The following is a 22,230-nucleotide window of genomic DNA, read 5'->3' on the forward strand; positions in this document are numbered from 1 at the left end:
GCTGTGCCAATGACCACTGCATTTTTATTCTTTCTTCGTCGACAATGAGGAAGTCGACTTGTGACGCCAATTTGAGTTTAGTGTGCAAATTGACTGCCCACTGATTCCTTAATTAATGTAAAGGAGGCAAAGGGGGCCTTTTGCTTTGGTCACCGAGGTTGAAGGGTCAAAGAGTTTAGTTGTAGATGAACTATAAATAATAATAATACATTAAACTATTAATGAAATGCAATACTTCCAATGCTTTGAAAATTCTTAAGCTCTGGCCACTAGATGAAGGACTTTCAGCAATTTAGCACTGATAAAAAATTAAACTGAGTTCTACGATGAGCGAAGACAGATTAAATCATATAGTGAGTAACTATCGAGAAAGTCAGCACAATAAGTTATGAGGAGATTTAGGATATCTTCACTAAATAATGTTCAAATTTCCCTTGATTTTGCACTCAAATATTTGATTTTTTTCAAAAAATAAAGTTAATGATAAATTTACAGTGTTCAAAATGATGAGAAAAAGTTTACTAATGAGCACGCTTAATGCTGTGGAGCAAGTGGAGTTTGTCTTCGAGCAGACACTGCGTACTATCGATGAGATAAATCATCGTTATAATATTGTCTCGGGTCTAAAGAGAAAAGCTGACAAGCGACAGCAGTCCTACGAATCGGAAATACTGGCGGCCATCACAGAGCCAACATTCACCAAGATCTCCAATCGCCAGAAGAAGCGTAAAAAGAGGAAGAAATGTAAAAAGAGAACTGCGAAAAAATCACAAACTATGGAGACCCAGAAAAAAAAGACTGAAGATCAGGATATACACAAGCAGAAAAAGTTTGATGACAGTTTCATTTGTAGATATGACAATAGAAGGTACTTTGACACAGAGTCCATTGTTCAAATGGACTGGGAAGAGTTTGGAAATGACTGGAATTGCAGCTCGGAGAACTCTGATGAAACAGACAAGAATCTTTGCTCCGGTAATACCCATTACTGTTCCTCATGTCGTTGTACAACTATTTATTTTAACTTGACTTCCTAAAATTTGTTTGGTTTGTTTGTAAAAAAAAAATATATAAAACAATAAATATGATAATAATAACGATGTAATTTTGACTACAGCATTTCCATCGGTTTTTGGATTTATCAAAAAATATTCATTAGTTGCTGATATTTCAATATTTATTCTTCCTCTTTCTAAAAAATAATTTATAAATTAATTTTCCCCCTTTTACTATTATTGAATTATTATTGCAGTAATTTTTCAGCTGAAAAATTAAAGAAAATTAATAATAAAATTATTAAATTAAGATATATTTTTAAAGTGTTGCGGATTTTTAATAAAATAATTTGTAGGCTTAGAAAAATAAAAAACAAATGGCCTACAAAATTGCTTACAACAGCATCGATTACCAATGGCAAATACAACAATCGACGGACCCTTCTACACTCCCCTCTCCTCATCATTACTCGCCAGTCTGCCTGAATTGAACAATGGATAAAGGAAAACCATTTCGTTATTTACGAGACGCATTTTGTATGGCAACTTAAACGCTAATGGCATAAACATCCGAAACGTGAGTAAAATGTTTAAAATATGCGCCACAAACAAACAGGACCCACAGAGTCATAGCTAAAGCTGGAGTTGGTGTTGGAACTAGAGTTGTGAGTTGAGGTGCAGGAAACAGGATCAGAATCAGAATCGGAATCAGCTCTCGTTGTGGCTGTAATGTAGCCAAAAGCGAGTTTTCCGTAGCCGCACAGCAAATCAAATCTCAAATCATGCACGTTCCAGTCCAAAACCGAAGAGAAGAAAAACACTACGTGAAAAAAGACGAAGTAAAACTGTTTTCCGTAAGCTGACGAAGTTAAAATACCCTTGGATTATTTATAAAAACTTAAATCAAAGCAAGGCTAAGCCAATCTACCTAAATTAATCTAATTAAAGATAGATTCTGAAAACTTGTCAGATTTAAGCTGGAGAAACTAAATAGTTCCTCAAACCGAAACCAATAAAAGTTACGGTTTCGGTTCCGGTAAGTTCCGAAACGACTATTTCGGTAAAAGGTTCTATTTCAGATTTCTTCTTTCGGTTTCGGTATCAGTACCTGTACGTAACGGTACACCAAATCAATTTTGAAACATTTTAAAGTGATAAGGAGTCGTTTTATAATAATTATGACATCCATAAATATCTAGATCCAGAGGAATACAATTTTATGAGCGAATTTAATAAAATTTGAAAGCAGTGTAAGTTTAGATGCCAAATCATGTTTAAAATGTCAAATGTTTTGCCAAAGTTATGACAGTTCGGAGTTGCTCAAGCATCTGACCTAGCAACTTTACAAGTCAAAATATTTCTTAATTTTTACATGATTTTTAACAAGAAAATGAAAGGTCTCAGAATCAAATTTTAAGTATTGTTTTATACGAATTACTGTAAAAGGAGTTGATTAAACGTAAAAGCTTGAGATTTAAAATTTTGAATTTTTGATATTTCCAAGGGGGGACCCTTAGCATCGAACCCATGATCTGGAGGAACATAATTTCTTTTTCAAAATTAATAAAATTTGAATGCAGAACGAATTTAGAGGCCAAACCAAGTTCTAAATGACATTCTGCTTGAAAATCGGTCCAGGTTTAACAAAGTAATGAAAGTTTAAAGTTAATCGAACCTTTGACCTAGCAACTTTACAAGTTAAAATTTTGGTCCGATTTGACATGATTTTTTACAGAAAAAGGAAAGGCCTCAGAATCAAGTTTAAAGTGTCATTTTATACTAATTAAGATATAAGGAGTTGATAAAAAGTAAAAACTTTAGATTTAAAAATTCGAATTTCCGAAATTTCAAAGGGCCCTACCATCGAAATCGAGTCTTGTTCAAAAATAATTAAACTTTTTAAATGAAGAAAATTTGAATACAGAATGAATTAAGAGTTCAAACTATGATCAAAATGACATTCCACTTGATAATCGGTTGGGTTTTGGCAAAGTTATGACTGTTCGAAGTTGCTCAAGCCTCTGACCTAATAACAAGTCAAAATATTTCTTCATTTTGACATGAGTCTTTGCAAGAAAATAAAAGGCCTCAGAATTATGTTTAAAGTGTCGTACTAATTAGGAAAATTCTTAAAATCATATGGCGCTACATTCACCTTAACAGAATTGTAATGACCGCTGTAAGGGTATTATAAGAAGCACAGGAATTGTGAAGGTCTACACAGAGACAGAGGCAGAGGCACAGCGGTTTGTTGGGGCTGTAAGGAAGGGAAAGCATAAAGGGAACGTGGCACTGCAACTGACTTTGCCACTGACTGACGGCAAATTGTTTGAAAATTCAATTCACACATTTGCCAGTTGTCGATGATTTTGTGCTGTGATTTTGGCAACGCTTTCTGTCGGCTCATCGTGTGGCATGGATGCCCCCCTATTGGATCCCCTTCCACACAGACACACAAACATTTTGAGGTCTGTCGTTTTTAAAATAAGTGGAAAACAGCAACGAATTGTTACAATGTTGCCGGGGCTTGACTCTGAGATTCCGTAGAGTCTCAGGTCAGACACAGGATCGGGCCGCAGACATGACATGCCACTTGCTGGAGCATGGGGCATGGGGCATGGGGCACGTGCAGCTCGACAACTTTGGCTTTGGGTCTGACGATGATGCGTCGACTCGGTATCGGTTGCAAGCGTCGCATCACTTTTGTGGCATGTGTTTCGAAATCTGAGGCAACTTTTCGGGGTTTATTTGGCGTCTATTTTGTATGCAAAGTGATGCTCAAAATTTAATTTATTTACACGTTGTTGCTGTTGTTGTTGTTGTTGTTGTTGTTGTTTTAGTCCTGCTTATTGTCTGCAAATGAAATGTGTCTAGAGTCCCCTTGGCCTTGGCTTTCTTTTTAAACGAATTACAATTTGCCGGCTTTGATGTTCTAACTGAGATTGGGACTTTTCTGCATTTGCTGCCAGCTTTTCAAAAGGTTTTCTCTCATCTCGTTTTTTTTCACTTTTTTGTTTGGGTTGTTTCTGCTTTGACGCAAACTTTGCAGACCATAAAGTTTTGACTTCATGCAGTTTTAATGACTTAACGAGCGCTGCGTTTGGCCAAGTTTCTTTTGACAAGGAAACAACCAACTGCCAACTGGCAAACCGGCAAAAGCAAAAGCAACGGCAATGGCAGCTAATTAGGCAAACGCGTTCCGATTACCACACAATTTGCACTTTTCCTTTCAGGCCAACAAAAACTTTTATACACTTTACTCTTCTACTAGCAAGAAACCAACTGACTGAATAACTTAACTGGAACTAACATATTTTTAATTCTTGTATAAATTCCACTGGCAATTAATTAAAAAGATATCAAAAACTTAGCTGTCAATCGAATACAATTTGATGCCTTTTCTATAAATGTTTCTCTCTTTTTGTTATGAACAAAGCCCCACTTTTCATAGATGTTTTTTTAAATTCCAATTAAGCTGCAACAAATTAATGTATCAGTTCAGCCTTAGGTATTTGACTATGTTATTAAATCTAATTTAACCAGACGCAACTTCTACCATAAATACTTAATTAATTATATTTTACCAAATAGAAATTTTACCTAAATTAATTAGTTCTCGACTTTTTCTCAAATAATAATTTAAGGAACGTGATAAAACCAAAAAAATGTTATTTTAAATATATGTAAAATATATAAAATTGTGAAATCATTCGAAATATACAATGTGTGAGTCTTGAGCAAAAAAGACAGTTCTCGAGTCTTTATACAACATGTTCCACAGAATGTTTACTGAAAAATGCAGTATATTCACACTTAGTCTATAAATGTCATTTAAAAATATATAATTTGTAATTAAAATCCATTAATTCTTTATAACAAAATGTTAATCACTGTAAAGAAAATTAACTTTAAATGCAGGTTTTTCGCTTAACAAATGTGGTTTTTTAAGAAAATAGAAAAGAGAGTATTATCAATTAATTCGTTTGTTTTTCACAAATGTTTGTTGTGTGTTTTATTATAGGTAGCTTTAATTTAGACAAATAAATTAAGAATTATACGATATAATAACTATGGTCAACATATGTATGTATTATTGCAACTTGATGGCGGGGGTTTTTTTTTGGAGGGAAGGGAAGTGGGATTTGAGTCAATGAGCAAAATAAGACAATACACAAATTCCTGTAAAATAAGCACAAAAATTTTGAACACAAAACAAAATGCGCCTGCTGCTGCTGCTGATTCGATTGATTCAAATCGAATCGATTCGAATCGCATCCAAACGAATAACTTCAAATGATGACACATTACAATACACATTCAATACTCATACTATTGATGAGTTGTGAATAATGATCAGATCGACTGATTTGATTACGTAGTAAGTTTTTTTTATCTTTTAGTATGACTAACTATGCATTGAAGACTGAGTGTAGCTGAGTAATGGGTGAATCGTTGTCGTCGTTGATCATCTTGATCATCATCATCTTCATAACATATCTCGGAGCACTTCCTTTTGTGCGGCAGTCAATTTCTCGGGAAATTGTATATCGAAGGCCACAAGGAGATCGCCCTTGCGTGTGGTATCCTTGGGGAAGGGCAGGCCATATCCCTGAATCCGTTTCACAGTGTTCGGCTTGATGATCTCCTGCATGGTGCTGATCCTCAGTTTATCGCCGGACATTGTAGGAACTTGAAAGACAACGCCGCAGAGCGCCTACAAAAAAGAAAAGAACGAAATATAGGAAAATGAGTATCAATAAATAAATAAATGAAATGATTGGCTTATCAATCAAATGACCCTTCCCCTTCCACACATAACTAAACAACTCAATTTCCTCTAAATTGTTGTTGTTACCCCAAAAAGAGGAATGAACGAAAAAAATGCTGGACAAACAAACGCACATGGGGTTTAACTGCGAATCTATCAATCTTTTTTTCGGTAATCCTGTTTATGTTCATAGTTGCCACTTGCCTCTTGCCACACCCCCAATTACATACATATCCACATGTCGCAACATGTCGCAAGACTCCCCAGTTCGTTTATCGTCTTCTTATTGTTTGCTTTGTGTCTTGCATAAATCCTTTTTATGCTTTTTATGTGCCTAATTCGTGTTTAAACATGTTGTTGACATGTTCCTCTCTCTGTGTGTGTGTTTTCCTTTCAGCCAAAATCCACAGTCGTATTGCCTGTTTGTCCACTTGGCCGGGGACTTTCAGACGATTTCATTTGCCCGACTGAACATTCGATTTGTTTAATTGGCTGGCTAAAAGATAGCCATCAATCATGATTTTCCTTCTACATATATTTAAAGCTTAGCTCTGGACATTAATGTGTCTAGCTAAATTTGTTAATGAAAAAGTTGACCATAATTGAAACCAAAAAGTTTACTGATACACCAAGTTAATTGGGAAGATAAACTATTATATTTTAATTAACTCTTTATTCTAGTTATAGTCACTTTTATTTTTATTCAAAAACATTTGTTAAACTACCTTTAAAAGCACATTAAAAGCTTAAAGGAACATTAAAAGCTCACTGATAGCACAAAGCTGAACTTATTGACAGCAAAAGTAGAGCAACTTTGAAAGCTCATTAAAGCTTTTAGAAGCTTTAAATGTTATCAAGCTTTTGAAATCCAAATGGTCGACTAATTAACTGTAATGGGGCAATAGAAACGTAAAAAGCTTGAAAATAAAGCTCACTTAAATAAAAAGCTCTACTTGCTGGTTACAAATACAAAATATACTTCATTATGTTTAATAAACCATTTCTTTTTCTTAAATATTTAATATAATATTTTAGAAAAATTACCTAACTAACTGACCCTTGTCATTTTTTTATATATATGCTTTACTGTAGGTCTAAGTCTGTGTGATTTGATATCTCGACAGCCCGCATCGGACTGTGTCAGATAGTCGGACAGTCGCCCACAACATAAAGTATGCGAATAGTGCGAACTGACCCACCCAATAAAGAACATAAATAAATTGCGACAGAGGCGAAGTGCACACCTTATGAATATTTAAATATATGTTCCGAGTGTTCGCCGAGTGGTGAATTTAAAGCGATGACAACATAAACTGATGACGACGGCAGCGGCAACAACAACTACACTAAGAACTACACTAACAACTACAACAACAACAACTACGAAAATTGTCGATGATGACGACGTCGCCGCCAGCATTGATATTTTTTAATGGAAATGTTGGAAATGTTGTCGTAAAGCAACGCAAAAATAAATAAATAAAAATAAAGAAGAAAAGCAAAGCAAAGTAAATCAAAATAAACAACTACAAAAATCTGTAACAAAAAACCGCTTAAATACTTTGCTACCTTTTACGGAAGCTGAGGCATATAAAAACCAAAAAAAAAAAAAAAAAGGAAACACAGGGAATACAAATGCGAATTGCGTTACGGTCAAAAGCAACATCTAAAACTTGATCAACAAAGAGGGCAGAGGGAATACTTTTTACTATGCTTAGTCACAAATCTAAAACCTAAAATGGCAACTTGAAAGCTTGTAAAGCGTAACGAAAAGATAAGGAAATCTGTAAGATTTTATAAAACTTATAACTTATTGTCATATATTATTATTTAAAATTAAAAACACTTATCGATAAATATTGTAAAATCACGTTAAAGCTTTCAAGTTTCGCCTTGTTTATTCTAAACATACTTTACAAATTTTTTCAAAATTAAAATAATAGACAACAAGTATATTATTCGAATTTAACAAGAACTAAATATTTGTAAACTGTGATAAATGTCAGTTTTATCTGTTTTAACGTTAGTTAGCTTTGTTTTTGGGATAATAGTAAGCATAAGAACCTTCTCACTGTTCTGCAGACATTTTCAGATGCGAAGCTAGACAATTAAGCTCGGAAAAATATAAATAAAAAGCATAGACAAAAAAGTGTTTGAAACACAAATCAGCGACATTCAATCGCATGTCATAAAGCATTTTCTCCTTTTTTTTGCCGAGTTTTGCAATGTGAAGGACGATGACGACTGTCATCAAAATGCAAACCAAACCGTCGAATGCTTTTGTATTGAGCTACCGATTCGGTGTAGTCGAAATATTCTCATTCCCAGACTCTCGCTGAAAACGCCAACCAAATATGAAAGACAATAACAATGGCAGACAACATTTCACAACAGCGACAACAAAAAAAAAAAAAAACAAAATTTGTGGCGTCTGGCGCGTCGTCCATCAGTTACACAAGCATACTATCCATAGACATACTATATAGATAGATAGACAACACATAACCAACGTTCAATTGTTTGGCATTCATCAATTTAGGGAGCTGCATTCACAGATTCTGACGCAGACACTCGAACGCAGTGTTTGCATTTCATCTAAAATTTACAAATATATCTATAGATCTATCTATTATTTCAATCATTATTATAGTAGGTCAGTGCCATCAGTGCATCAATATTTTAATGATCCCATTTCGTTTGTAAAGCAGCCAAATATTACGGAGTTATAAGAACCTTGTTTAGAATGATGTATTTTTTTTTTTTATTCTTATTATTAACGTTGACGATGATGTAATTTATGGGAAATATTAAATTTAATGTAATTTATGGGAAATATTAAATTTTGTTGCGACCAATTATGTGAAGTACTTATATGGCGCTTTAATTGCTTTATGGGCTGCTTGTAAATTGAAAAAATTCAAATTGAGACGAATACTAAAATCATTTTACAATTAGTTTTTTTAATTTTTCTTCTCCATAAAAGAAACCGATTTTAAATAATTGCAAGTCAACTGCTTAAATAAAAAAGTATAGTACTGTTTGACAAAGATAGAAAAGAGAGACATTGCAAAATACAACAATTTGAAAGTAATTTAACTTTAATTTAAGTAAAACAAAAATATGATAGATATCTAAATGCAAAATATGTTTGAAAATAAGAGAACAACATTTTTAAAACAATATTCCATCTGGTTATCTACACTTTTCAATGTCGATAACAATATATCATCTAAAATACAAAAGAAACTCAATCAAATTTTGACAAGACAAAAATTTACAGTCTCATTCACTTTGGCTTGAAGAAAAACAAGCTGTAATGCATATAATTGAAAAATCAAATAAAAAAAAATATATTTCTATATTTCCAAATTCCGCAAGGCATCATAATTATCACGAGTCGGCGAAAAAACCGTGTCAAATATTTCTAAATAGAAGCAACAACATGACACTTTTAGCTAAACTGAGAGTCAACCAAAATGGTATTCATAATTTATAGAATTAAAAAATATGTGCACGATGGAAAATGTGAAAATGTTCGCCAAACCGGGCAAGACTGAGACCCCAAAAGTATTTACTAAATTTGTCGCACTAACAAGCAATAAAATGTTAAAAATGTCAAGACTTAGATAGCAACTATTTAATCTAGTTAATGCAATTAACAATTTTAACATGACTACACTCCACCTGGCATGTTATTTCTTGATGTTTTTCCATTTTTTCTATTATTGAATTCTCTTTTTGTTTTTGTTTTTGTGGTCATTAAAAATATATTTTTGGTTCGCTCGCCATATGCGAATATCAATTGTGAATGAGCGCGAAGTTTGTTTGCGCCTCGAAAATTTTAACGCAGTTTGCTGTGAAATACTTTAACACCTCAACGTCATGAACTGCCTACCAAGTTACCTGTTACCTGTTAACTGTGTGTACGTGTGTAGGCCCGGTTCCGACCAACTGCTGTGAATGCTTGACTTACGCTTAATTGAAACTTGACCATGTTGACCAAATTTGCCAGCCATATCTCAGCATTCGGCTCTGACAACGTTGTCTGGTCAACTGGCAGCGTATATGGTAAATTTGCCATAACCATAACGCTGATTTCATTATAATTTGATTTAGGCGCTGGCCAGACTTTAATTGAGCGCCATACTGTGAGAACCCAGCCCAAGTCGTCTTTTATCCACCCTGTTGATCAAAACAGCACTTGACAGTGGAGCAAATTGACTCCTTAAGGCTCCAATTATAATCTCAGTTAAGCATATTATTATCAGAAATTCTAATAGATATGATGCAAATTGCATTTACATTTATTACACTACAAAATTAAGCTATTAGTCAAGTTAAAATAAACATGGAGATGAACATCTTACCTAACAGCAAAGTAAAGTTAATAGCCGCAATTTTAGGTTAAACTCAACACTAACATGACACAGAAGACTAATACAAATAATCCAATTTTAGATTTCAAAATTTACAATTGGTACCAAATTCAGTCGCAAAGTTATAAATGAAATGTCAATCTAAAGATCTAAACTATAATAAAAAAGAATCGTCACAAATTTGTTAAATAAATATAGAAAAGAATGAATATATCTATAAACTACATACATTTTTTGAGAGATTTTCGATTGATTTTCGATTGATTTCGATTTTGTGGCACCCCTGACAGTCAATATTTTAGCCTAATTTAATAGTATAAAGCAGGGACCGTACTCATTATAAGTTATATTATAAAAATTACTTGGTTTAGTTTTACCTCATTAGTTTTGAGTAAATTAATAAAACTTACATCATAATCATTATTTTTGATCAAAACAAAATAAAAATCAAAAATAGTCATTATTTTTAATCAAAAAAATAAAAATCAAAAACAATCATTATTATTGATCAAAAAAAGCGAAAAAAAATTAAAATCTTTTTTGATCATTTTTGATTTTTATTTTTTTTATCAACAATAATGATTATTTTTGATTTTTATTTTTTTTAATCAAAAATAATGATTGTTTTTGATTTTTATTTTTTTTATCAAATATAATGATTATGGTGTAAGTTTTATTAAATTACTCAAAACTAATGATTATCATTAAAAAAAAAAAAGGAAATTATAAAAATCATGGCGGAAATTCAGAGATTGTAAACTTATAAAGATTTTGGTGTAGATCCATATTTTCTAGGAGAATTATAAGTTTGTGTTTTTTTTTTATTAAAAAAAACACATACTCATTATTTACGGTCCCCGGTATAAAGTGTTTGGTAGAACTCACCTGCTTGAGGGTTAATCTCGCCGTATAGCGCAAATCGCTACCTTCACGCTTAAACATGGCATGTGGTTTGTCCCGAATGATGAACACAATATCCGCTGGTATTTTGCCAGGCGCCTGATCGCCCTCCTTCTGGAACGTGACTTTTGTGCCCGATTTCCAGCCGGGTTTTATCGATATTTGAAGCACTTTGTCCTCCTTCTTTGAGCTACCATCAGGTTGGACGACACGACGTGAGATTTTCATTTTCTTAACACAGCCATGATAGATTTCCTCCAGTGTGACATAGAGATCATGCTCGACGGGTGGATCTTGTTTCTGTTCCTTTTTAAACGGCGTGTGCACATTGAAGGAGTGTGATCTGAAAGATGGCCTACGAAAGTTTAGCAAAAAACTGATACATAATAATAAAAATAATAATTTCAATTACCTAAAGGCGCTACCTAAGCCATGACGAGAGCCGAGACCACCAAAGGGCGATGAAAAGAAATCTGGTTCGGTATCCAAATCAAAGACATTCTTATCAAACAGATTATCGCCCATGTCAAAGAACGATGCAAAGGGATTGCTGTTGCCAAAGAACTGTGTGAATGTTGCTCGTGGATCGCCATGGAACTGATATGTAAATGAATTGTTCTTTCCGCCGCCATTTCGAGTGCCTGATGAATTAAATAAACAAATGAATGAAATAGTTGTCACAGGCATAATTGTTGTATATGTATATTTAAATACTAACCGCCACTCTTTAATCCATCCTCGCCGTATTTATCGTATACCTCACGTTTGCTCTTATCCGAAAGTACTTCGTATGCCTCGGCGACCTCCTTGAATTTCTCCTCGGCATTTGCGGCTTTATTCTTATCCGGATGATAGCGTAGTGCCAGCTTTCTGTAGGCCTTCTTGATCTCATCATCGGTGGCAGTTTTCGCTATGCCTAAAGTCTTATAGTAATCTTTGCCCATATTGTGTGATGTGTGTTCTTAGTTTTATATAGATTTATGAAGTTCCCAAGTAATTTTATGCGCTCTTCTCTAAGATCTGCAATATTGAAAGTTTTTTATTATTTAAATACCTTGACATTTGTTGAAAAATACTCACGGATGATTTACTATACCATATGTTGTAGAAATTATTTGTCTACAGTCCATATATGTGTATATTTCTGGTTTCAGGCGTGACTTAGTTTCTATGTTAATGCTCCTCCCTTCTATAATGGCACATGCATTTTGTAGCTTGTTTTGTTTGTTTTTCTTTGCTTTTCTGAAAGAAACAAAATATTGAAAATCGACAAAAATAAGTATTATGATGATAGTCAAGATGTCGCCTTGGCCATGCTCAATGCCGAACGAACTCTGCCCACGCAATTTGTTAAATTTAGCACTCGAGAGATACGAGAAACGAGAGATTTGGGCATTGGATATTTTTACTTAGATCAGTACAAGAGTACGTTTACGAGTACGGAATACAGATGGATATATTTATGAACACAATTCAATTAAATTTTTGCGAATGCAAATACAAATGGAATTAAAAATTATTTATTTTTTCGTTCAGCATTTAACAAATAAACACAAGAGCCGGGTAAACTCTTTAATATCTTTCAATAAACACACATATCTATATCTATATATGTTGATATGTATATCTAACGAAATATTTATGAAATTTGTGCGCTAGCCAATTCACATTGACCTTAACAAAGAGCTGAGAAAGTCCAATTGAGTGGAAACAAGCGCAAGAATTGAAATTGACGATGACATTTATGAATGTCTCTATTAAAAACTGACAACATCAGATCATAGCAACTAAATTATATATGTGCTTAGGAATTGTATGTAATATGAACTGTTCCTTGTTGAGAACAACAATAAGATTTATCTGCGGTTATCGGCAGTCACTCACAAAATTAATAAGACATTTCATTGTGAAAATTTAATCAAGCTTGGAATTGAGTATAATAAGTATAATTACTAACCACAACAATAGACCCGCACTTTTTATGACAAAATAAGGAAAATAGTTTCTAAAAGTTGGTAAATCAACAAATTGAACAGGCATTTAATGTTTGTCAATTAATAGTGCAGTAGTATGTTTATTAAAAGTATTTATCATGCAAATGCAATATGTCTACTTGTGCATTTTAATTAAGATTCTAAACTGTTGTCCCAGTTTTGATCTGAATTGCCCTTAGTCAAGTTCAAGTTGAAATTAATGCAATTCCCATGTCAAATGCATTAACATTCAACATGTCAACGCCTGACAACGCCATTCACAATGCAATTTTTTGCCTTGAATTTAACTGATTTCATCTTGGAATATAATATTTTTTCTCTGCTGTTTGCAACAAATAAAACTTGTCAAGCAAATGTCTGCTGCCAATTCGCCTGCCTTGAATCCAAATCCAAATCCAAATTTGCAATCTTCTCAAATTGAAGCCGTAACTCACACACACATACTCACGCACACACACACACACACACATGTCTCATGGGGGACTCGCTGTCAATAATGCGCGCAATTTGCCGATTGATGCGATCAGCGCCATTCCAGACATTTGTCGGCTGCAATCGTATGGATATGCATATATAATTGCTATCTACGAGTATTCCATATATCTATCTATCTTTCTATCTTTTTTCTGCCGATCGTTGAATCGTGCCAAATGTGTGCCACATGGGCGCGTCTTTCGGGGGCGATTCGGGGTTGCGGATAGTAGCAAGGCCATTGCGTCGTGCTCATAAATATCATTTTTTCCACACATTTCGGTTCTGGCAAATTTGCTTAAATTTTTATTTTTATTTTTTTTTTTTTTTTGATGACGAGCATATAAAAACTCTGCTCTGCGTTGCGTACGGCCAAAAATAATTTTTGAAAATTATTACGCAAGGTGAATATATTTCTCTTTTATGTTGCAGTTATTTTATATACCCTGTAATAAAATATGAGCAATCAAATGCAAGTGTGGGCACAATCTCTGTGTCTATCGAGTTTTTATTTCATTTACAGATTCTATATTGCAATCAAAATAATAAATCATATTCCCTGCAATCATGTTCATTAGGGTCCACTTACTATTCAACTTTCTCTTATATATATATCGATAAAAGCACGCGTAAACCTAAAAAGCTTATTCTGATTGTTTAATTTCCAAACAAACATATACAAATAATTAAAACTTTTCTACATTTTGACACTATAGCTTTATTTGCTTACAGGGTATCTATTAAGCGATTACATCTCACTTCAGAATACTTAAAAATAAAAAAAAAATTGTGATTTTGCTTTCGACAATTTAATTGAAATTTTCGCGCACGTTTCATTCGATGTTTTTGTTATTGAATTATTAACAAGATTCGCATTGTTCGTGCTAAAATAATGAGTATAAGCTGCAAATAAATTCATGCTGTTGGCGAGTGCTCGAATTATATATAAGAATGAATATTCCCCACCTTCTCCAATTGACATTTACAACATGTTTCTCTGTGTGGGTGGGCTTGGCGCATAAATTATTAACACACACACACAGAGAAAGAACGTTACTTATTGATTACAATATAACATTTGTTTAACAATTTATGGCAATATCGTATGCATATTGTAGGTAGAGGAATAAACATACATATATTCTCCATTAATTTATATATATTATTATCGTATTGCTTTTTATGTTTTTAGTGTCATTTTTGCCATTTTTGCATATGCAATTTCAATTTAAAATTTCTAGTTAACTCTGGTTGAGAGTGTAATAAACACTGTGTGTGCGTGTATACATATATAACTGTGCATGTGTGTGTGTTTGTGCGGGCTAAAATTAATAAATTGTCGTAGGTTATGAGGCCAACGTTAAATTATGGCGCCCCCTGCGCTCTAATTGAATTGAACTTGATTTATAATGCCGCGCTTTACTTTTATCCAATTTTTATGATCTCAAAACGCCTTTTTGCTCATAAATTTGCAACCAAATGCGCAACCGAAACTTATGTGCCACGGATTTTAAAGCAAAACCAAAGGTAAACCAATGAAAGAGCACGACTGGCCAATTCCCTGTATTGAGTATATTTATTTTGTCTTCTGCTCACTTAATATCATGCAAACTTAAATACATTGGAATAGGAAGGGATTAAAAACTTTGATTACACTTAGATAGATAATATGGTTATAGGTAAGGGCATACAGAAGCATCAGACTTCACTATATTTGTAAACTTTTGTAAACATTTAATAGTATGCATATTAAAAATCTACAAAAATCTAAATTGTTTTTTGATTTATAGTTAAGTTTAAAATTTAATTTATTAGAATAAATGTCGTGAATGTGCAACAAATAAAAAAATATTAATGAATAGGAACATTGATTTTGAGGAATGATGGAAAAAAGTTAAGATTAAACTCAATGACATAAATCACATATAGTAATAATTCTAAGATAAGAGAATTTGAATTATGATTATTTTAACATAATAGTGATTGTGAAGACTTTCTTATTTGCAATAAAGTCTTAATATGAACCATTAATTTTGGATTATCTGCACTGCAGCCAATTTATCAAAGAAAAGTTATACAAAATGACACGAATGATGCTCATTGGCATGACAAATGATATTAACGTGTACTTCAGACACTTGGTATGGTAACTCAATCACACCATAGCTCAATATCTTAACTCAATTTAAACATGATTCAAGCATCTTGAAAAAACTCCACTTTCCAGTTTTCAAGGTTAGTAAACCTTATATTTTTTTCTTATTTTTTTTTTATTTTTTATATGTTGGGTTGACCAACTCGATTTGTCTTGAGTTGTGTGTGATGAGGGCACAAAGCGACTTCATTCACTCTCGCTCTCTGCTTCAAAGTCAACAACAGCTTCATTCATTGACAACCACATTTTATTTATTATTTTTGTCATTGTTATTGTCGTGGTTACTTTTTTTTAGCTGTTTATTTAAAATTAAGCAAAAAGTCAAGCAGCATGAAGTTTATTCACCCACACTTGTGCAAAATGTTTTTCAAACAAAGTAGCCAAAATAAACAACAGCTAAAAACGTTCATAACAATTAGCCAAAGAGACTGGAATGGCCAAAATTACATAAAACAACAACAAAACCAATAAGTATCTACGATTGATTCCAGAATGTTGATTTGTAGGTGTTTCTAAGCCCCAAATCCGCTATGAAAATAGATGAAATGACTCAGCGCAAATAGTTTTTAGCGGCATTTACCTGTCCACAGTGGACTCCCACATGCTAAGCAAATAAGCCAAATATTTTTGGAGAAAACATGTGCGAGCCGAATTTTAGGATGAATCACATTTTCCAATGGCATTGCTCTCAATGAGAGATTGTTGCAAAAATTAAAAAAAGTTGTGTAATTACTAATTTAGCTTACTATAAAAATAATTAAACATACTCAACTTTTAGTCAAAGTTGCAGTTTAGTTGCAAATTTAATTCATTTAAATTCCTTGCTAAAAATTCAATTTCCGTTCATTTTTGCTTTTTATTTAAAATCATAACCTGTGTGTTTTTACTCAATTTGCATAGAATAACTATTAAAACAAAATAGTACAAACATATGGAACATTTACACATACATATATACATTCTCTACAGTTTGTCGACAAATTTGCATATGAAGATGAGAACTTGTTTCGGAATGTTTTTACTACTGATGGAATAATATTGTGTGAACTTTGTTTTCGTTTTAAATATTAGTGCTCAATAAAATTTAAAAAAAATCAATTGTAAGCGATTGATATGCACTAAAAATCATTTTGATTATCAAATAAATTTTGTTTCTATTATATATACATATATTTCAAATCAACATCAATCACAAAAGTTTTAAAAAGAGTATCAGAAATAAAGGCTAAAGGAAGCTTAGATTTAACTGCTTGAAAACTGCTTGCACTGCTTTATAAAATACTTAAATTTAATTAAGTAAATATTCGTTATTTTTAAGAACCTTTTTTCACTTTTATTTACTTTGCACTTTTTAGAAAACTTCAGTGCACACATTTATCAATACTTCCTCAACAGAAGGGGGATGTATGAGTCTTTAAAAAAAAGTAAAATATTTTTAACACTTGTTAAAACGAAAACGACAACACGAAAATCGCACAAAAAATTGTAATTAATCAATTACAATAACAGGAAAAGAACACACAAAAGCGCTAAAGTGTATTTCCTTAAGTTTGCTCTTCCACCATAATTCCGATTACTTTTGCTTAATTGCCAGCCACAACAATTCTTCGTGTTTGCCGTCTCTTTCTTTTATGACGAGCTGTATTTTGCGGCTCATTTGAATTAAGTGTGGCAAATTTTAAGGCAACAACAACCACAGCAAACAGAGGCCACCCGCCCACTCAGCAGCTGTTCAAAGAGTTGTTTGCGCTCTCTCACAATATCGCTCATTTAAAAAGAGAGTGAAGGAGAGTGCGAGAGAGCGTAAGTAGGAGCAATGCTTTGTTTTTGTTGTTGTTTTATTTGTGTGTGTCATAATTTAAAAATACAAATAAGAGCTGCAGAAACGATAGACTGCTAACGGTAAAGATTGACAGTCTGCATGTGTATAAGTTTAGTGTGTGTGTGTGTAAGTGATTACGATTATGATTAGTACTCTCTTATTTATTGTCACTCACGCTCACCCACACTCCCACACATTCCCACTTAACAGGGCACAACTTACTTCAAATTTGTTTAGGAGGCCAAAAATCTTTATTTTATTCAATTTCTTCTGTTCAATCGCTGTTTACTCTTGCATTGCTGTTGTAATAAGAGTGGAGGGTTAAAGAAAGCAATATATAATTTTATTGACATTTTGAGGCTGTTGCTCTCTCCCTCTCTGCTCTCTTATAGGAAGCATTCCAATTGGAGTTGACCACCTGCAAATGCAGGCCCTTTTAAGACACCCTGTATTGCAGCCTTTATAGCATCCCCCACAAATCTGTTCACACACACATAAAATGTAGAGATGTATGCTGTTTATATATTCCAAAGAATCGCTAAGAATATACGAAATAAGCAGCAGAAAAGCAAAAAGTTGGTGAGAAAAAAAAGAAATACACAAAAATAACTAAAAATGCTAAAAATAAAACTTATTTAAAGAAATGAAACCATGAAAAATCAAAAACACAGGCAAAACCAAAAGCAAAACGATGGCTACCAAAATATAAATAAAAGAAGAAGAAAATTAAAAGCCAAACGTTTATTTAAATATTTGTATGAAAAGTAAAATTCTGATTGGATTTTGGCTAGTTTGCAGATGTGCAGATGATTTCTGGGCAAAAAAAAGGTAAATTGTATGTATTTATGTAGATAGATACGAATAACCGTTACTTTACACGCACTCGTTAGTCCAATAAGAATGCAGCCTGCTGCAAACAACAACAAATGCGACAGAAACTCGCCAAATATTTCAAGCCATAAAAAGCACTTTACAATGCACGTAAGTATGTATATATGTACATATGTATGCATATATTTTTGTTATTTTGCTTTGACCACATTTGGCAACAGGCAGAACGTAGCACACACACACACTCTTACGCATACACATAACACGCACACCAACAACTCCAGCAACGGCAACAACAACAACAATTCACTCACTATCGCTCACTCACTCACTCACACACGCACTTACAACAGTTGTTGTTGTTGTTGTGATTGATGATTACCTATAAATTAACAACAATAATAATATCTTACAAGTGCTAGTGATTTCAAATTATAAATCTGTTTTTATTAGCGCGGTGATTATTATTTGTATTTTGGGGCTTAAAGAAAAATGAAAACTGTCAATTCGCGTAGACCGAGAAATGCGTAAAGCGCAACAACGACAGAAACGTTCGTTCGTTCGTTCGAGCGATCACCGACAAGCAACGACGACGACGACGCTTTGAGACTCACTGAATGGCCAGTCTGGCCGCACTGCTGTCAAATGCCTGCTGATCTCTGTCTGACGTATGTATGTATCTATGTATGTACATACATCTGTATATGCATGTGTTATGGTCGAAGAGCGCGCGAGAGTTAAAGAGCAAGTCTCGCACGTTTTTTTGTTGTTGAAGCACTAGCAGACGCTTTGGGGCATACATATTTATGTTAATACATACATATTACTGGTGTAAATGCTCGTTTACACACACACACCTCAAGTGCCTTACGGAAAGAAAGAAAAGCGAATATATGTATGCAAAGTACAAATCGAAAATGAATTGATCTTTTTGCCGCTTCTGATGTCTCTCGCATGCGTCATGTCTGCCAAGCTTTTTCCCATAGGTAAGCAATGAGCTTTTAACGCCACGGACAGAATACAGAAAGCTCTCAAAGCTAAAACTAGTATTTTAATACCCTTACATAAGGTATGCAAGAATTATAGCAAGTCAAACTCATAAATGGTACCTCATTCGAATTCCGAATATTTTATAAGGAACCAAGAGTTTTATATAAAAAAAAAACAAAGAATAAAATTTTAGGACTCCAAAATATAAAAGAAAATAATAGGAATCATAAAATAGGATTTCAACCACAAAAAATATTTACAGTACAAAAACAAGTAGGAAAGGCTATATATAGTCGAGATCCCGACCTTAGAATACCCGTTACTTATTTAAATCTATATTAAAGTTCTTTATATAAATAACTAGCTAATAAAAACTACTGCATACTTTTGGGTGCTTGTATTTGATTAATTTTCATACCCTGTGGCCATTAAAATAAAGCAAGAAAGGGTATTATGTGTTTGGTCGAATGTATGTAACAGGCAGAAAGAGGCGTGTCAGACCCCATAAAATATGTATATTTTTGATCAGAATCAACAGCCAAGTCGATTTAGCCATGTCCGTCTGTATGAACTCGTCGATCTCAGAGACTGTAAAAGCTAGAGACTTCAAACTTGGTACGTAGGTTCCTGGTTAACGTACGCAGATCAAGTTTGTTTTTATTTTTAAATCCGACCTCTATATCATATAGATGCCATAGGAGCGATAGGTCGAAAATTAAGTTATAGTATGAAAAACTTCTTGGTTTTTTGAGATATCTGCACCAATCTGACACAATATACATCTGGGCTGGGGTTATACATCCTTACCAAATTTGGTTCAAATCGGACCACTATATCATATAGCTGCCATAGAGACTCTCAGTCGAAAATCAAGTTTTAGTTTGAAAAAGTTGTTTGTTTTTTTGAGATATCTTAACCAAATTGGTGAAATATGCAATTAAGTTGTTATACATCCTGACCAAATTTTGTTCTGATTGGTTTCCTATATCACAAAGCTGCCATAGGAGAAACCGGTTGAAACAATTCCTAATAACAGTATTCTTAGCTTTGGTTTCCAAATTAATTTTCTTTTTGAATTTTCGTATTTTGAGTAGTAGCTTTCGACATTCGTATAAGGAATCCATATAAATGGGTTTAAATTAATTTAAGTTTTGTATCTATCTTGTTTATTAAAAATATACTTTAAATATATTTTCTGTCCAAATATATCTATCTGCTCTTTTCCTTGCGGTTGACCTGCACCTCCTGCACATTCTGCACCGAGTCAGGCGGCAATTCAATATGCACGGCGCTCAGAGCTTCCCGTATCCAACTAGGTATGGGCTGCTCTCCAAAGTGTCGAGCCATGAAGTCGAGCACAAATTGAGGGAACTCATCCCGTTGTATCGCCTCTCGCATGGAGCGCATGAGGCGCAGCTGATAGGCGACATTGTGGACGCTGAGTAGGGAGCAGGAGACGCTCTCGTTGGTGGCAATGTGATGCAAGTAGGAGCGAGTGTAGCGTTTGCACGTGTTGCACTCACACTCCTTGTCAATGGGTTGCATGTCGTGCTTGTATTTCTGCTGCTTCAGGTTCATCTGTCCGCTGTCGACGAGGGCGCAGCCAAACCGGGCGGTGCGTGTGGGGAAGACACAGTCAAACATATCAATGCCCAGGGCCACACAGACTACCAGATCGGCGGCAAATCCCACGCCCATCAGATAACGCGGCTTATCACGCGGCAAGCGATCCGTGCACACGTGAACCATGCGCCAAAAGTCATGTTTACTCTCGCCGCCGCTCAAGCCTCCCACGGCAAATCCTCGCACCTGTCTCTCCATCAGTGCGGCGACACAACGCTCACGCAGTGGAATCTCTAGTCCGCCTTGGACAATGGGAAACAGCGACTGATCCTCGTCACGGGCATGTGCCGCCACACAGCGATCCACCCAGCGTATGGTGCGCTCCATGGCCTCCTCGACGCGTGGACCGGTCGTCGTGGTCTTGACCACATCGTCCAGCTGCATCATTATGTCCGCTCCAATGGCATTCTGGATTTGCATCGAGTGCTCCGGCGTCAACATGCATTCGCTGTTATCAAACGGCGATCGGAAATTCACGCCCTGCTCATCGATCTCGGCCAGTTGGAGCAGCGACACCATCTGGAAGCCACCCGAGTCCGTCAGTATCGCCCGGGGCCAACCCATGAAATTGTGTAATCCTCCGGCGCGACGTAATGTTTCAATGCCGGGCCGTAATCCCAGATGATAAGTGTTGCCCAGCAGAATTTGGCAGTCCATCTCAATTAGCTGATCCGGCAGCACGCCCTTCAGCGTGCCCTGCGTGCCCACGGGCATAAATACTGGTGTCCGCACCTCACTGTGCCTGTATTAAATTAAAATAAATTAGCAAAACAATCACAAACTTGTACAATTCCATGTTTACCTCAGCGTCATTAGGCCCGCTCGCGCCTTGGAGACGGAGCATTCGGCCACAACCTTATAGGTCAACGGCGGAATTTTACTGCTACTCATTTTGTTTACGAATACAGCCTTAATAAGCGCACAGTTTATTAAAAAATTAAATTTAAAGCACGTGTAACAAAAACGTAAACAACCACTGTTGCCAACTTAGCTATTTAATAGCTAGATATGGCTATTTTCAGAATTCGTTTGCTAGAATAATTTCAAATTTGCTATTAGCTTGAAAACTGGCAAGTTTAAATATATATTCAGTTAAGTTTTGCTAATCATATTTTCAGTTAAACTGTACAAACTGCCCACAATAACAAATTTAGATGCCCTCCAGACAGAAACAGCTATTGTTTTTCCCCTAAAAAGTTGCCAGCACTGGTGTGGAAGATTGCAACCGGTGCAAAGGCTGCCACCCTGCAAAATTTCCCGATCTGGTTTGATTTTTTTGTACTTAAAAAATAAGTACAATTCCAA

General features: G+C 34.5%; 3 protein-coding genes across 5 annotated transcripts; 1 reads left to right on the forward strand and 2 right to left on the reverse strand.

The window, feature by feature from the left end:
* The first annotated feature begins 455 nt into the window (after positions 1 to 455).
* Positions 456 to 1,060, forward strand: LOC117780287. Its single transcript, XM_034616747.1, has one exon. It carries the CDS (start codon positions 504 to 506, stop codon positions 1,035 to 1,037), a length of 534 nt encoding a protein of 177 aa, XP_034472638.1. The 5' UTR covers positions 456 to 503; the 3' UTR covers positions 1,038 to 1,060.
* A 3,913-nt stretch (positions 1,061 to 4,973) lies between these two features.
* On the reverse strand, positions 4,974 to 18,951 carry LOC117780286 (dnaJ protein homolog 1). 3 transcript variants are annotated; one of them, XM_034616745.1, is made up of 6 exons: positions 18,726 to 18,951; positions 12,131 to 12,281; positions 11,758 to 12,059; positions 11,452 to 11,680; positions 11,025 to 11,394; positions 4,974 to 5,709 (listed from the first exon to the last, which is right to left on the reverse strand). In XM_034616745.1, the coding sequence occupies exons 3-6, from the start codon at positions 11,981 to 11,983 to the stop codon at positions 5,482 to 5,484; spliced, it is 1,053 nt and encodes a 350-aa protein (XP_034472636.1). In that variant the 5' UTR covers positions 11,984 to 12,059; positions 12,131 to 12,281; positions 18,726 to 18,951; the 3' UTR covers positions 4,974 to 5,481. The 3 variants fall into 3 exon arrangements, with proteins under 3 accessions (XP_034472636.1, XP_034472637.1, XP_034472635.1); XM_034616746.1 differs by having other exon boundaries at positions 11,025 to 11,382; positions 12,120 to 12,281; XM_034616744.1 differs by having other exon boundaries at positions 12,120 to 12,281.
* A 1,494-nt stretch (positions 18,952 to 20,445) lies between these two features.
* LOC117781984 (queuine tRNA-ribosyltransferase catalytic subunit) lies at positions 20,446 to 21,903 on the reverse strand. Its single transcript, XM_034618881.1, has 2 exons — positions 21,728 to 21,903; positions 20,446 to 21,667 (listed from the first exon to the last, which is right to left on the reverse strand). The coding sequence occupies exons 1-2, from the start codon at positions 21,814 to 21,816 to the stop codon at positions 20,512 to 20,514; spliced, it is 1,245 nt and encodes a 414-aa protein (XP_034474772.1). The 5' UTR covers positions 21,817 to 21,903; the 3' UTR covers positions 20,446 to 20,511.
* Positions 21,904 to 22,230: the final 327 nt, after the last annotated feature.

Source organism: Drosophila innubila (genome assembly GCF_004354385.1).
Source record: "Drosophila innubila isolate TH190305 chromosome 2L unlocalized genomic scaffold, UK_Dinn_1.0 4_B_2L, whole genome shotgun sequence".
Taxonomy (NCBI): domain Eukaryota; kingdom Metazoa; phylum Arthropoda; class Insecta; order Diptera; family Drosophilidae; genus Drosophila; species Drosophila innubila.

Coding starts and splice junctions, on each gene's coding strand:
- LOC117781984 (XM_034618881.1), bottom strand. CDS start 21,816: ATGAGTAGCAGTAAAATTCCGCCGTTGACCTATAAGGTTGTGGCCGAA. Junction 21,668..21,727: donor GCGGGCCTAATGACGCTGAG/GTAAACATGGAA, acceptor AATTTAATACAG/GCACAGTGAGGTGCGGACAC.
- LOC117780287 (XM_034616747.1), top strand. CDS start 504: ATGATGAGAAAAAGTTTACTAATGAGCACGCTTAATGCTGTGGAGCAA.
- LOC117780286 (XM_034616745.1), bottom strand. CDS start 11,983: ATGGGCAAAGATTACTATAAGACTTTAGGCATAGCGAAAACTGCCACC. Junction 11,395..11,451: donor GGCTTAGGTAGCGCCTTTAG/GTAATTGAAATT, acceptor AAACTTTCGTAG/GCCATCTTTCAGATCACACT. Junction 5,710..11,024: donor CGAGATTAACCCTCAAGCAG/GTGAGTTCTACC, acceptor TCTTTTTTGTAG/GCGCTCTGCGGCGTTGTCTT.